Source organism: Scyliorhinus torazame, chromosome 2, assembly GCF_047496885.1.
Source record: "Scyliorhinus torazame isolate Kashiwa2021f chromosome 2, sScyTor2.1, whole genome shotgun sequence".
NCBI classification, from domain to species: Eukaryota; Metazoa; Chordata; class Chondrichthyes; order Carcharhiniformes; family Scyliorhinidae; genus Scyliorhinus; species Scyliorhinus torazame.
This window is the reverse complement of record NC_092708.1, coordinates 29,222,114-29,236,152: the sequence shown is the minus strand read 5'-3', so window position 1 is coordinate 29,236,152 and position 14,039 is coordinate 29,222,114. Positions and strand designations below refer to the sequence as shown.

Here is a 14,039-nt window from a genome sequence, read left to right as displayed (position 1 = left end):
GTCTTCCCACCCAATAGTTTGCTAATTGTTGAACCATCTCAGCTGAAGCGATAGTGCAAGACATTATTGGAACATCATACTACTACGGTCTCTCATCACATGATTCAATGTACTGATCAAAGGGATTGGTCAATGGAGATGAAGTGGGATATTTCAGAATGTGGAGGCTTCACCATCAAAGGTGAACTGAAAAAGTTGGATTGTTACAAACCTAAAGAAAAAGCATATATTTGTGAAGATGGTGGCCGGTCAGAACATTGGACAAATAAAAAAAAAAAACCAAAGAACAGCTAAAAGACTGATAAAAGAAAAAATTACGGGTAGGTTCTCAAGGGCACCCCAACTAGAAGGGGCAGAAGTGAGTTATCTCCCGCCCCCTTCTCCCTTATATAGGGCATTGCTGAGATCACATCTGGAGCACGGTGTACAATATTGGTCTCCTTATTTAAGGATCGATGTAAATGCATTAGAACCAGTTCAGAGGAAATTCACTGAACCAATTTGTGGAATGAGCAGGTTGTCTTCGGAGGGAGGCTGGACATGCTTGGAAGAGCAACAGGCGATTTGATTGACACAAGATCCTAGAGGCCTCGAAGGGTGGATGTGGAGGATGGATCTTCTTGCGAGAATCTAGTACTAGGGTCATTGTTTAAAACATATGGGATGCCCATTTAGGAGAGACAAGGAGACATTTTCGAAGGGTGGAATCTCTTTGGAACATTTCCTCAAGAGAAACGTGGTCCTTGAATATCTTATACGGCAGAGGTAGGTAGAATGTGAAGTCAACCCTGGTCCAGTCGTCACCACACTGCCAACTCAGTATGTTTATTATTTTTATTAATAATCTGGTTGCTTTGCTCAAGGCGCACTTGTTCAGGGCGGCATGGTGGCGCAATGGTTTAGCACTGCTGCCTCATGGCACCGAGGATCCGGGTTCGATCCCGGCCCCAGGTCACCCTCCGTGTGGAGTTTGCATATTCCTCCCATGTCTGCGTGGGTCTCACCCCCACAACCCAAAAAGATGTGCAGGGTAGGTGGATTGGACACGCTAAATTGTCCCTTAATTTGAAAAGATATGAATTGGATACTTTCCACACATGTTCTGCATCTGACTGCAAAGGAGGTCTACAACAGTGGAATCAGAAAAACATCCCAAAACAAATAACTAACAATATCTCACCACAAGATCCAACTACTTTGCATGTCAGCAATGATAATGTGCCTGGACTTGCAATCTGAGACACGAGTTAGAATCCCACCACAGCAGTGTAAATTCAGTTAATATAATTAACCTGGAATAAAAAGTTCGTAACAGTATGGTGACCATGAAAATGATCAGATTGTTATAGAAACCTATCTGGTTCACTAATTTCCTTTAGCAACACAAATCTGCTGTCCTTACCCAGCATGACAGATATGTCGCTCCATAGTAATGTATTTGCCCTCCAAAATGACCTGGCAAGCCACTGTTAAAGTCAATTAGGGATGGACAATAAATGCTGGCCTTGCTATTGCCATCCACATCCCAAAATATAGAAAATAGAAACATTTTCAGAATGCTAAAAATTTATTAGGGACTCTAGTTTCCTGGAGAGGTGGAGGATCAGTGCAATCAGCTTTAAAACCATAAGATTAGGGCATAAATCTTCAGATCCGATTGGGAAATACAGAATTCAGCCAAGTTTTTAAATAGATCTTGAGAATTTCCTCATCTCCTGCGGGTACTAACTCTTTATGCTAGTTCCACTAAACCGTTGCCCTCCTGCATTTCATCCATTAGTCACATTAGGGGCTGGTTTAGCACAGTGAACTGAACTGCTGGCTTGTAATGCAGAACAAGGCCAGCAGCACAGTTCAATTCCCGTACCAGCCTCCTCGAACAGGCGCTGGAATGTAGCGACTAAGGGCTTTTCACAGTAACTTCACTGAAGCCTACTTGTGACAATAAGCAATTATTATTATTATTATTACACACAAATCATTTCCAGAAGGAATATAAAACTAATTGCCATCTTGTCTTCATGTCACATCTTCGAGTGGATTCGAATAAGGGTCATTGCAGTTAGGACTCTGGCTAGCTTCCCCCCCCCCCCTCCCCCCCCCCCCCCCCCCCCCTATTATCCCGTCATTCAGAATTAACAGCAGGCAGACTAACCTTTACGCTGACTCAGATCAGTAATTACTACAGGACAGCGACAACAGCAGTTAACTGACAAATCACACTGGGTGCCTGAACAATACTCGAGAGGCACCACGGCAGCAATAAAGATCACCACGACTCTTCAAAATTCATGCAAGCCAGGGTAACCAATGCAATAAATGAAAAGAAAAAATGAAATGAAAATCACTTATTGTCACAAGTAGGCTTCAAATGAAGTTACTGTGAAAAGCCCCTAGTCGCCTCATTCCGGCACCTGTTCGGGGAGGCTGGTACAGAAATTGAACCAAGCTGCTGGCTTGCCTTGGTCTGCTTTCAAAGCCAGCGATTTAGCTCGGTGATAAACCAGCCCCTCACTAAATGGGTTCAAGCACATTAATTTGACCCTCCTAATAAATTTTAGCTTTTAAAAATCTCATTGTGATTTTAATAGCTGACAGGCCCACATCCACAATCCCACTGGTGCTGCACTACTGGAGCCATAACGTAGAGTAGAGAAACCTTCCAAAATTTGCATTCAATGCAAGTGATTCAGTCACAGTTCCTTACAGCTGGGAGAGAACGTTACCATTAAAAAATAAACCACATTTGGTAACTACCGCAAAATCAAACACTTGAACAATGATTAGAATTTTGCAATGTTCGAGTGATTAGGTGTGTGGGGGGCTGGAAGGGGTGCTATTGTGTAAACAGATCCGATCTGGCTTCTATTTGTGAGAAGTTCCACTTTATCGTTCAGTAAATAGGCCACACAGTTACACATTGCGACAAAGTTTGCCAGAGCCTCTGGTTATCTGCAAGCTTTCCAGGGAAGCAAAAGGGAATTAACAGCAACACAAACCCTACCTAAACATAGGCAACTGCTTCAACAAAAAAAAAAAACATATCTATTTAGACCAAGTGCAAGCAGGTCCCACCAGGTCCAGGAATGGGAACCCAATCCTACTTGGCTGCAGTAGCAGTCTAATCACTTGCCTTGGACACCAAATGCAGTACAATTAGTGTTGCCTGAAGCCATGTTTACAGGTAGTCAGGTGGTACCCAGACACCCAAATTTAGTCAGACAAACACTGGATAAATTACTGCGGATGCTGGAATCTGAAACCAAAAGAGAAAATGCTGGAAAATCTCAGCAGGTCTGGCAGCATCTGTAGGGAGAGAAAAGAGCTAACGTTTCGAGTTCGTATGACACTTGTGTCTCCAGCATTTTCTTTTTTGGACCCAAATTCAGTCTGGATTTTTTTAAAATGATATATGTAAATGCCACAACTAGTGAATGCATTTACTCACGGACAGATATTCAAAAAATAGCTACAGCCAACAGGTGCACCATAGCTTGCAATGGCAAAAGAAAAATCATGGGGCGGCAAGGTGGTGCAGTGGTTAGCACTGCTGCCTCACAGCGTTGAGGACCCTGGTTCGATCCCAGCCCCGGGTCACTGTTTGTGTGGAGTTTGCACATTCCGTGGCTGCGTGGGCCTCACCCCCACAGCCCAAAAGATGTGCAGGGTAGGTGGATTGGCCACGCTAAATCGCCCCTCAATTAGAATTTTTATTTTTAAAATTTTTTAAAAATCAAGCCTGTTATACTAAAGAAAAATTGTCGGATTATTTAAGTCAGCTGCTTAAAGAAGAATTCGCCTCACATCTTAACAAGGTCTGGTCTGATTTGACCGCACAAAGACTGCAACAGAAACAACCTTTAAAATACAATAACTCGACCCGACAGCCATGCCGCAACTTGAGAAGTGAAGTCATCATTTGATAGAAAAATGTGGAGGTACAGAAAGAATGACAGACATACAAGTGTAACATTTACTCATACACTAGCTGGGCTTTAATGCAAAGCAACAAAGCAACAGTGTGCAACAGTGTGCAAGCTACAGAGTCTGGATACAGGAAGGATGAAGTGATTTTAGAGAAGGAATAACGAACAAGTGCATGCTGAGAGTAGGAAAAGGACCTGACCACTTAAAAGCTCAGATCCTGCCAGCAGCTGTTGAGAGCAATGCAGTACACGAATAAGGTGCAGACATCAACAGGATGGGCAGTGTCAAAGGCGAAGCTTGTGCATGCTGGATGTTAGATGTGTTTTAAAATGATCTATGTTGCTTACCTCCCACAAATCCCAAGGTATAGACTAGCATGTTGAATAAAATACATAAAATATGTAAATTGAGCAGGCATTAGTTACACCGTGTAAGTATATATTATGTTCCCTCTCCCTATTGGAGATATATTTCAAAAACAAGATCAGTAAACACCAAAGTTAATGGCAATTAAATAAAATCTAGTTCCATGCCATTAGCTGACAAAATATTGCCAGGTCTTAAAATATTCATTGCTGGAAAGAAAGCTCAATCTTCAGAGAATTGTATTGCGCAAAAGAGGCCATTCAGCCCATTACATTCTGGGGGGGGGGGGGTATTTTCAGGGATGTGTGTGGGGGGGAGGGGGGAACTAACTAAATTTCCTTTCCAAAGGAGTTAGCACAGGCACAACGATCCAAATGGATTCTTTTGATGCTATTTAATTCCAGCTGGACATCACCATAGCTTGGTCCAATTGGCATTGGCTGAAAATGTTAACTGTGGAAAGGGCAGGAACCTTGTATGTCCCACCATAGGCTTCCAATTAAACAGAGGAAGTGACTGGGCGGACTCCCCACTCAAGCAGAGGTTCAATGCAACCGATTGTGCAAAGAAATGGGGGGGGGGGTTTGTAGTGGAGGAAAACCAATATTGGAGGACGTGCGCGCAAGTTGGATGCACAGCCCATTTCGCAGTGATCTTAAGGTCAGAGTCATGCAGCTGCCCCAAACTGCATTGTTTAGCTGTGGAGGATATTGACAGAAAAGATAAGGGGCTGAAACAAATGCTGCCCCCACCTAGATTCTAGTGGGGAACCAGGGGTAATTGCGCCACATTGCACATGTGCCTCCAGTCACAGGAGGAGGGGCACGACCAGAGACGGTACATTTAGCACCGTCGCTTCACAGCGCCAGAGTCCCAGGTTCAATTCCCGGCTTGGGTCACTGTCTGTGCGGAGTTTGCACGTTCTTCCCGTGTCTGCATGGGTTTCCTCCCACAAGTCCCAAAAGATGAGCTGTTAGGTAATTTGCACGTTCTCCCCGAGTCTACGTGGGTTTTCCGCCACAAGTCCCAAAAGACGTGCTGTTAGGTAATTTGGACATTCTGAATTCTCACTCAGGCGCCGTAATGTGGCGACTAGGGGATTTTCACAGTAACTTCATTGTGGTGTTAATATAAGCCTACTTGTGACAATTATTATGAAAGAATGCGTGACAAAGAATGAGAAAACAAACCCTTCATGGTGGCAATGGGAGGGGGGGGGGAAACCTATAAGCGCCGCTTCAATTCACCTCTTCCACACCAGAGTGCGCAGAGTGAAGAACTGGTGGACCAGTTAATGTTCAGACTGCCCAAAACCCTAACCCTGAACATCCATTCTTTTAAAACATACATGCAGCAGCTCCAATCAGTTAGGATTAATTTCCTTATTGCACTTTGGTGCAGTTTTTAAAAACTTCATGCAACTAGAATCCACAAACTATAATTTGTGAATGCCCTGGGTCCACAGCCACCTAGCCCAATTTGATGGGACCAAAATTTCAAACTGCAATGGTTTTGTGGCTGCTGGGTTAAAATTTTGCAGGAATGGTAGCACAGTGGTCATGTCATTCGACGAGTAAACCACAGGCCTGGACCAGTGTTCCATTGATTTCAAATCCCATCATGGCAGCCTGGGAATTTAAATTCAAATTAATTAAATTGGCACCAGTAATGGTGATCGTGAAACTACAAGCTTGCTGGAAACACCCATCTGGTTCACCAATGTCCTTTAGTGAAGGGAATCTGCTGTTCTTAACTGGTCTGGACTACGTGTGACTCCAGACCCACAGCATTATGGTTGACTCAGAAAGGGTGTGGAGAGAGCACTGGAGTACCACGCTCGTATTGAATGGTGGAGCAGGTACGAAGGCCTAAATGGCCTACTCTTGCTCTTATTTTCTAGGTTTCTATTAACTGCCCTCTGAAAAGGCCTAGCAAGCCACTTAGCTGAACGGGGATGGATAAGAAAATGGCCTCACACCAACCCAGCGAATGAATAAAGAGAAGCCTTGGTATTCTCTGCTCCACACCATTATGGGAGCACAGTCATCTCATGGACCGCAGTGGCCCCAGGTTCCAACTTCTTGGTGCAACTATGGAAAGGCAATTAAATGAAGCCTCAGTCTCCCACCTCCCGAAGGAATAGAGAGAAAAATTGAAGGTGCGCCATTCTCCACAAGACCACCAAACCACACAGCATCTTCCTCCCCACAATCACCAAGAGCCCAGCCAGGTACTTCGCAGCAGAACATTGTCTGCTTCGATAAGCAATCAACCCTGCTCGGCCAACAACATTTTCTACACCTTGAATGGTCGAGTCACTAGGGTCACTAATCAGAGAAAAGACTAAGCTAAACAAACCTGAGAGACTGGCGAAGCTGCTCTCACTACTGGACTGGACTCTGGCTTCAGAGGATCAAAGTCAAAGTCCAATAGGCTTCCTTCATCCTGCAGAGGCCCCGGAGCCTCAAACTAGGCAGGAGTATGTATGGGGAGACGGGGAGAAGAGAAACAAAGAAAGAGAAAGTAGTTTACTCGGTTGCTACACAGGTTACGTGACAATGAAGCGTTGAGTAGCTGAACATAAAAATAACACACGTCGGCTTTAGAGCAGCAAAGACGAGGTAGGTGAAACAAGATTACATTAAAAAGGACAACAATGATTTTTAACAAGTGTCACTTTAAAGAATTTGGCTCCAATTAAAGACGATAAAACTAAAGCCACTTATTCACAAGTTGTCATTTTGTCTCAATCTACACGCACAATCCTGATACAACCAAAGACTTTATCGGGCACCACACTGATAAAGTGGATGCATATTTCCTTTTCAGTTAGTTAATTAAAATGAAACGTAACATCCATTTTGATTTTGCCATATATCTTTGTAAAGAGGCGGCAGGGGACGGGGGAGAAAGAGAATACAACTCTTGTCAATTAGGCAAGATTAAACAAATCACCACCTTGGGGGCAAGCCTGTGAACATTGACTGTCGAACAAGGTTGACACAAGGTCTATTTTCATTCTTGCTGCGCCCAATAGTAAGTAGTGAGGGAAAAGTCCCACATTTGTTGATATAACTTCACACGGGATATTGCAAATGTTTATGTAGGACACAGGCTTGACTCACAAAAGGAAGGCACACAAATTACATTTCAAAGGGTATTGGTCAGATCAGAGAACATAGTGAAACTGGCACAAAAGAGCGACAGATGGCTTAGCATTCCATTTACGTGGACATCCTGTTTATCGAATGGGACATGGCTCAAGACAGTTGTTCATAAATCAATTACTCATCCTACTGAATTAATTAGTTAGACGGTCGCTAAACAGTTCCACAGCAAAATTAAAGTTCAGGACCTTGTTGAAAATTTAGCTCTGCACTCACTGGTTTAAGCAGATGTGAATACAGTGCAAATCTCAATGCCATTCCTCTTCAGTGTTGGCTCATTTGCATTAACTTCAAATGTTGGCCAAATAGCTAGGAGGTGCGCGGAACAGACCGAGCAGCTCTCGTACGACAGAGCCCCACACTGTTCAAATCTGCATCCATGGCATAAAATCTTGGGCCTATTAAGCACCTTCACCTGCTCCCCCTCCGTGGGATGCTGGTTGAAACACTTCCTTCAAACCACCTGGGAAAAGGTGAAACATAGACATGATCACTCATAACCAGGAAAGAAGTGGGATCCCAAGCATTCCCTTATGGAGCAGCACGTCTCAATACCATAGAGAGAAACCGAGGGAACCATACCAGCTGGCCCAGGAGAAGCAGTAGAGAAAATTAACCCAACTGTGGGTGGACTCGCTCCCTCTTCCCAAAAGGAGAGCCTCTCTCTCCTCTATCACCCCTTCCAGGCTAAGAGAGAGGAGGACTCTATTTTGATTAACGTACACAATTGTTGAAGTGGACACTCGCGTCACAGGATCTGAAGCTTGCATACTGAAGAACCTTCCATTTGCCTCATGATCATTTTAGTGCCTTCCTCCAGCCAACAGGACGCAGTAGTTCAGAGGGTGCAGATTTACTATCAAAGTCCATCTGCATCACCCTGGATGGTCCATTAGTGAATCTGGAAGATGCTAACCCCATCAGGAAGATCTAGCACCTCTATTTGTATGCTTCTGAGAAAGAGTTGATTATTGAACTCCATTTTTAAAGAAAAAACAAGATTGATTATAAATCAAATTTAATGGAGGGGTTCAGGTGGGAGTGGTCTGGGAGGCACTGAAGGCAGTGGTCAGAGGGGAACTGATTTCCATAAAGGCCCATAAGGGGAAACAAGAGAGTAAAGAGAGGGAGCGATTGTTGAGAGAAATTGAGGGTGGGTAGGCAGTATGCAGAGGCTCCAGATGAGAGACTGTACAGGGAAAGACGAAGGTTGCATATGGAATTTGACTTGCTGACCATGGGCAGGGCAGAGGCACAATGGAGGAAGGCACAGGGAGTACAGTATGAGTACGGAGAGAAGGCGAGCCGGTTACTGGCCCAACAATTGAGGAAGAGGGGCGGCGAGGGAGATAGGTGGGGTGAGGGACGAGGAGGGTGAGATGGAACGGGGTGTTTAAGGCATTTTATGAGAGGCTGTATAAGGCTCAACCCCTGGAAGGGAAGGAGGGAATGATGCACTTCCTGGATCAGCTGGAATTCCCAAAGGTGGAGGAGCAGGAGAGGACAGGATTGGGAGCACAGATTGAGGTGGAGGAGGTGGTAAAAGGGATTGGGAGCATGCAGGCAGGGAAGGCCCCGGGACCAGATGGGTTCCCGGTGGAATTTTATAGGAAATACATGGACCTACTAGCCCCGCTTCTGACGAGAACCTTTAACGAGGCCAGGGAAAGGGGGACGTTGCCCCCGACGATGTTGGAGGTGACGATATCGTTGCTCCTGAAGAGGGACAAAGACCCGCTGCAGTGCGGGTCTTACAGGCCTATCTCCCTCCTGAATGTAGATGCCAAGCTCTTGGCCAAGGTGATGGCGACGAGGATAGAGGATTATGTCCCAGGGGTAGTTCACGAGGATCAAACTGGGTTTGTTAAGGGGAGACAGTTGAACACTAATATACGGAGGCTGCTAGGTGTGATGATGACGTCCCTGCCGGAGGGAGAGGCGGAGATAGTGGTGGCGATGGACGCTGAGAAAGCATTTGATAGAGTGGAGTGGGATTACCTGTGGGAAGTGTTGAGGAGATTTGGATTTGGAGAGGGGTTTATTGGGTGGGTTCAGCTTTTATATAGGGTCCCGGTGGCAAGTGTGATCACAAACAGGCAGAGATCTGACTACTTCCGTCTATATAGAGGGACAAGACAGGGTGTCCCCTGTCCCAGATACGGTTTGCGTTGGCAATTGAGCCACTGGCCATAGCGCTGAGGGGCTCTAGGAAGTGGAGGGGAGTACTTAGGGGAGGAGAAGAGCACCGGGTGTCATTATACGCGGATGATTTGTTGTTGTATGTCGCGGACCCAGTGGAGGGGATGCCCGAGATAATGCAGACACTCGGAGTTTGGGGAATTTTCGGGATATAAACTGAATATGGGGAAGAGTGAGCTGTTTGTGATGCACCCTGGGGAACAGAGCAGGGGAATAGATGATTTGCCGCTGAGGAGAGTAACAAGGGATTTTCTGTACCTAGGGATCCAGATAGCCAGGAACTGGGAAACCTTGCATAAGCTTAATTTAGGAAGATTGGTGGAGCAGATGGAAGAGGATTTTAGGAGATGGGACATGGTGCCCCCGTCACTGGCGGGTAGGGTGCAGGCGGTCAAAATGGTGGTCCTTCCGCGATTTCTTTTTGTGTTCCAGTGCCTCCCTGTGATGATTACCAAGGCTTTTTTCAAAAAAGTGGATAAGAGCGTTATGAGCTGTGTGTGGGCTGGGAAGACCCCAAGAGTAAAGAGGGGGTTTCTGCAGCGTAGCAGGGATAGGGGGGGGGGGGGACTGGCACTGCCGAGCTTAAGTGACTATTATTGGGCCGCCAATATATCAATGGTATGAAAGTGGATGGGGGAAGGGGAGGGAGCGACATAGAAAAGACTAGAGATGGCGTCCTGTAGGGGAACCTGCCTGCAAGCATTAGCGACGGCGCCTTTACCGTTCTCCCCGAAAAAGTACACCAAGTCCAGTGGTGGTGGCAACACTGAAAATTTGGGGGCAGCGGAGACGGCATAAGGGAGTGACAGGTGCCTCGGGGAGGTCCCCGATAAGGAACAACCATAGGTTTGCCCCGGGGAAGATAGATGGGGGATTTAAAGTCTGGCAGAGAGCAGGGATTGTGCAATTGAGGAATTTGTTCCTAGACGGGACGTTTGAGAGTCTGGGAGCACGGCCGGAAAAATACGGGTTGCCACCGGGGAATGCATTTCGGTATATGCAACTGAGGGCTTTTGCGAGGCAACAGGTGAGGGAATTTCCGCAGCTCCCGGCGCAAGAGATTCAGGACAGGGTGATTTCGGGGGCATGGGTGGGGGATGGTAGGGTGTCAGATGTATACAGGGAAATGAGAGAGAGATCATGGTGGATGAGCTGAAGGGAAAATGGGAAGAGGAGCTGGTGGAAGAGATCGAGGAGGGGCTGTGGGCAGATGCCCTAAGTAGGGTAAACTCTTCATCCTCATGCGCCAGGCTCAGCCTGATACAATTCAAGGTTCTACATAGGGCACATATGACTGGAGAAAGGTTAATTAGATTTTTTGGAGTGGAGGACAGGTGCGGGAGATGCGCGGGAAGCCCAGCGAACCACATCCACAGGTTTTGGTCATGGCCAGCACTACAGGGGTTCTGGGTGGGGGTGGCAAATGTGCTTTCGAAGGTGGTGGGGGTCCGGGTCGAGCCAGGCTAAGGGTTGGCTATATTCGGGGTTGCAGAAGAGCCGGGAGTGCAGGAGGCGAGAGAGGCTGATGTTTTGGCCTTTGCGTCCCTAGTAGCCCGGCGAAGGATATTGCTTATGTGGATGGAAGCTAAGCCCCCGGGCGTGGAGGCCTGGATAAACGACATGGCAGGGTTTATAAAATTGGAGCGGATAAAGTACGCACTAAGAGGTTCGGCTCAAGGGTTCACCAGGCGGTGGCAACCGTTCCGCGACTACCTCGCAGAACGATAAGGGAAATGGGGAAGGTAGCAGCAGCAACCGGGGGGGGGGGGGGGGGGGGGGCCTCAGGGGTTTCCTATAGTTGTTTGTATATTAGCTATTTATACTGGCGTGTGGGACTTCATTGTTTTGGAGAGTTATTATTTTGTTGTTGTCAGTTGCCGTTTAGTTAATATATTATTTATTTGTTAAAAAACGGTCATTATTATTTATATTGTTTTAAAGTTGTAAAAAGGGGAAAATCCTGTACTGTTCTTGTTTGACCGAAAAAATTTGAATAAAATATATATTTTTTAAAAAAAATCAAATTTAAGAAAAACCATTAGGGGATTGTGTAAGCCTTTCTGAAAGGATGCACAGCCCCACAAGAATGCAGTGTCAACCTACAGTGATTATATTTATCATGTCAATTTCCAGAGAGATCATAGAACGTACAATGCAGAAGGAGGCCATTCAGCCCATCGAGTCTGCACTGACCCACTTAAGCCCTCACTTCCATCCTAGCCCCGTAACCTAATAACCCCTCCAAACATTTTTGGACACGAAGGGCAATTTAACCTGCGCGTCTTTGGACTGTGGGAGGAAACTGGAGCACCCGGAGGAAACCCACGCAGACACGGGGAGCACGATCAGTGACCCAGCGGGGAATCGAACCTGGGACCCGTGCTGTGAAGCCTCAGTGCTAGCCACTGTGCTACCCAATGAAGGAATAGAATCAAGCCAACCCCTCTGCAGGAATACAACGCAGCCCACTCCATCTCGGGCTGCACAGTAGCATAGTGGTTAGCACAATTGCTTCTTAGCTCCAGGGTCCCAGGTTTGGTTCCCCGCTGGGTCACTGTCTGTGCGGAGTCTGCACGTTCTCCCAGTGTGTGCGTGGGTTTCCTCCGGGTGCTCCAGTTTCCTCCCACAGTCCAAAGATGCGTGGGTTAGGTGGATTGGCCATGCTAAATTGCCCTTAGTGTCCAAACAAAAAAAAAGGTTAAGTAGGGGTTACTGGGTTACAGGGATAGGGTAGATAGGTGGGCTTGAGTAGGGTGCTCTTTCCAAGAGCCGGTGCAGACTCGATGGGCTGAATGACCTCCTTCTGCACTGTAAATTCTATGATTCTATCTGGTCCATTGCATTGAAATAAAAGCAAGATACTGGTGTATTTAAGTGCTGGAGAAGTTCAGCATCTGTGGAGAGAAACATTAGTGTTTCAAGTCCAATATGACTCCTTAGGAGTTCTGAAGCAGTCATATTGGACTCCATTTTCCAGCACTTTTTACTTATCAACGTCACCATTACCTTATCCTTCCATACATGGGTTCACTTAAGCCCTGGAAGAGGCCAGCAATCTGCGTCAGGAAATCCTTGTGAAGACCATTTGACTCAATGCCTTGGGATAGGCAACATGTGACTTCAGTTGCTCAACACAAATCAAAATCCTTTCCACGCCCAATACTTGGGGATGTTTAGATACCTCTTTCTTTAACAACTGTATACTTACCTCACCTCTGCAGTCTATTCAAATGGGCATTTTAAACTCCACGTTTGCCTAGAGATTTTTTAAATAAAGCATGACCTCTAGTCCCTAACCATCTCGCCCTAACCAGACTGTATCCAACGACTGTCATTTTAAAAATGTCACAACAGATTCCAATGGGCAATGCTGAATACCCCAAATTGAGTGCAACCATCACTGGTTAAAAAAATTAAATGATTCTGCTCGCAAAACAATTGACAAATTTGAGCACAGAGTAAATAAACACGTGAAACTAACTTTCCTGTCTCAGCTCAGTATAAAATTAAAACTTCTTGGCTTTAGATAAACCACAGATCTTCCCCATTTCTGGGCAGACTCAGCCATTAAAAATTGCTGAATCTGGTAAAGTTGAAAAGATATCAATTCTGTACAAGTGGTTAGGTTAAAAAAGAGCTGCTAGTCAAACACAGCCCATTAGACCACTTGCTCAAACTAGGGCATGTAGATGACAACCAGTGAACTTTCCAATATTTGGCAAGGCCCATTAGAAATCTACGTCAACAGCCGCAGACAATGGGTAAAACATTCTATATGAGACTTGGAGCTGCCACACATTTTAAGTGCCGAAAATATAAACCAAGCACAGTCAGGTGTCTTCTCTTATGTCCTGACAATGCTGGCATTATGGTTTTAACACTCCTTATTTTGGCGAGGTGGCAACTCCAGTCTAGTTGGAGCGAAGACAGGACTGGTGGTCTTAGGTCAGTAACTGGAGGGATCAGACACAAGAAGCCATCAACTAACCCAAAAGCATGCATCATGCACAATGGATAGGTGAGGATTAGTCGAAAGTGATGATGAAGATGGAGCAGCTGTTAAGATGGTGATGAAGATCACAACAAGATTGTTGCGAGGGGGGGGCGGGGGAATGGCTAACCCTGTGAAGGTGTCGTCACACTTATCTCGGGAATGAAACTGTCGTCAAACAGATTGAGGATATTTTCTTGCTTGATGTCCTTGGACGGTGTGACCTTTGGTGGAGGGGGCACAGGCGGGCCTTTCCTCTGCTGCATATGTACAAAAATACATCAATAGCAAAAAAAAAAAAAAAAAAAAAACAGGAAAAGAGCAAGGCAGGACAATCAATGCTAAAACTTTATAACAAAACTAGAGATCAAGTGGATTGAGGAGCAAAA

At 45.8% G+C, this 14,039-nt stretch overlaps 1 protein-coding gene across 1 annotated transcript in view; it reads right to left on the bottom strand.

Moving 5' to 3' along the window:
* The window catches only part of bin1a (bridging integrator 1a), a 126,117-nt gene that overhangs the window by 26,585 nt on the left and 85,493 nt on the right, over positions 1-14,039 (bottom strand). Inside the window, exons 11-13 of the mRNA XM_072468306.1 lie at positions 13,784-13,910; positions 6,652-6,764; positions 4,275-4,298 (exon numbers count right to left, since the gene is read on the bottom strand). Of these exons, the coding sequence (XP_072324407.1) occupies positions 4,275-4,298; positions 6,652-6,764; positions 13,784-13,910 (264 nt within the window). The remainder of the gene's footprint in view (positions 1-4,274; positions 4,299-6,651; positions 6,765-13,783; positions 13,911-14,039) is intronic.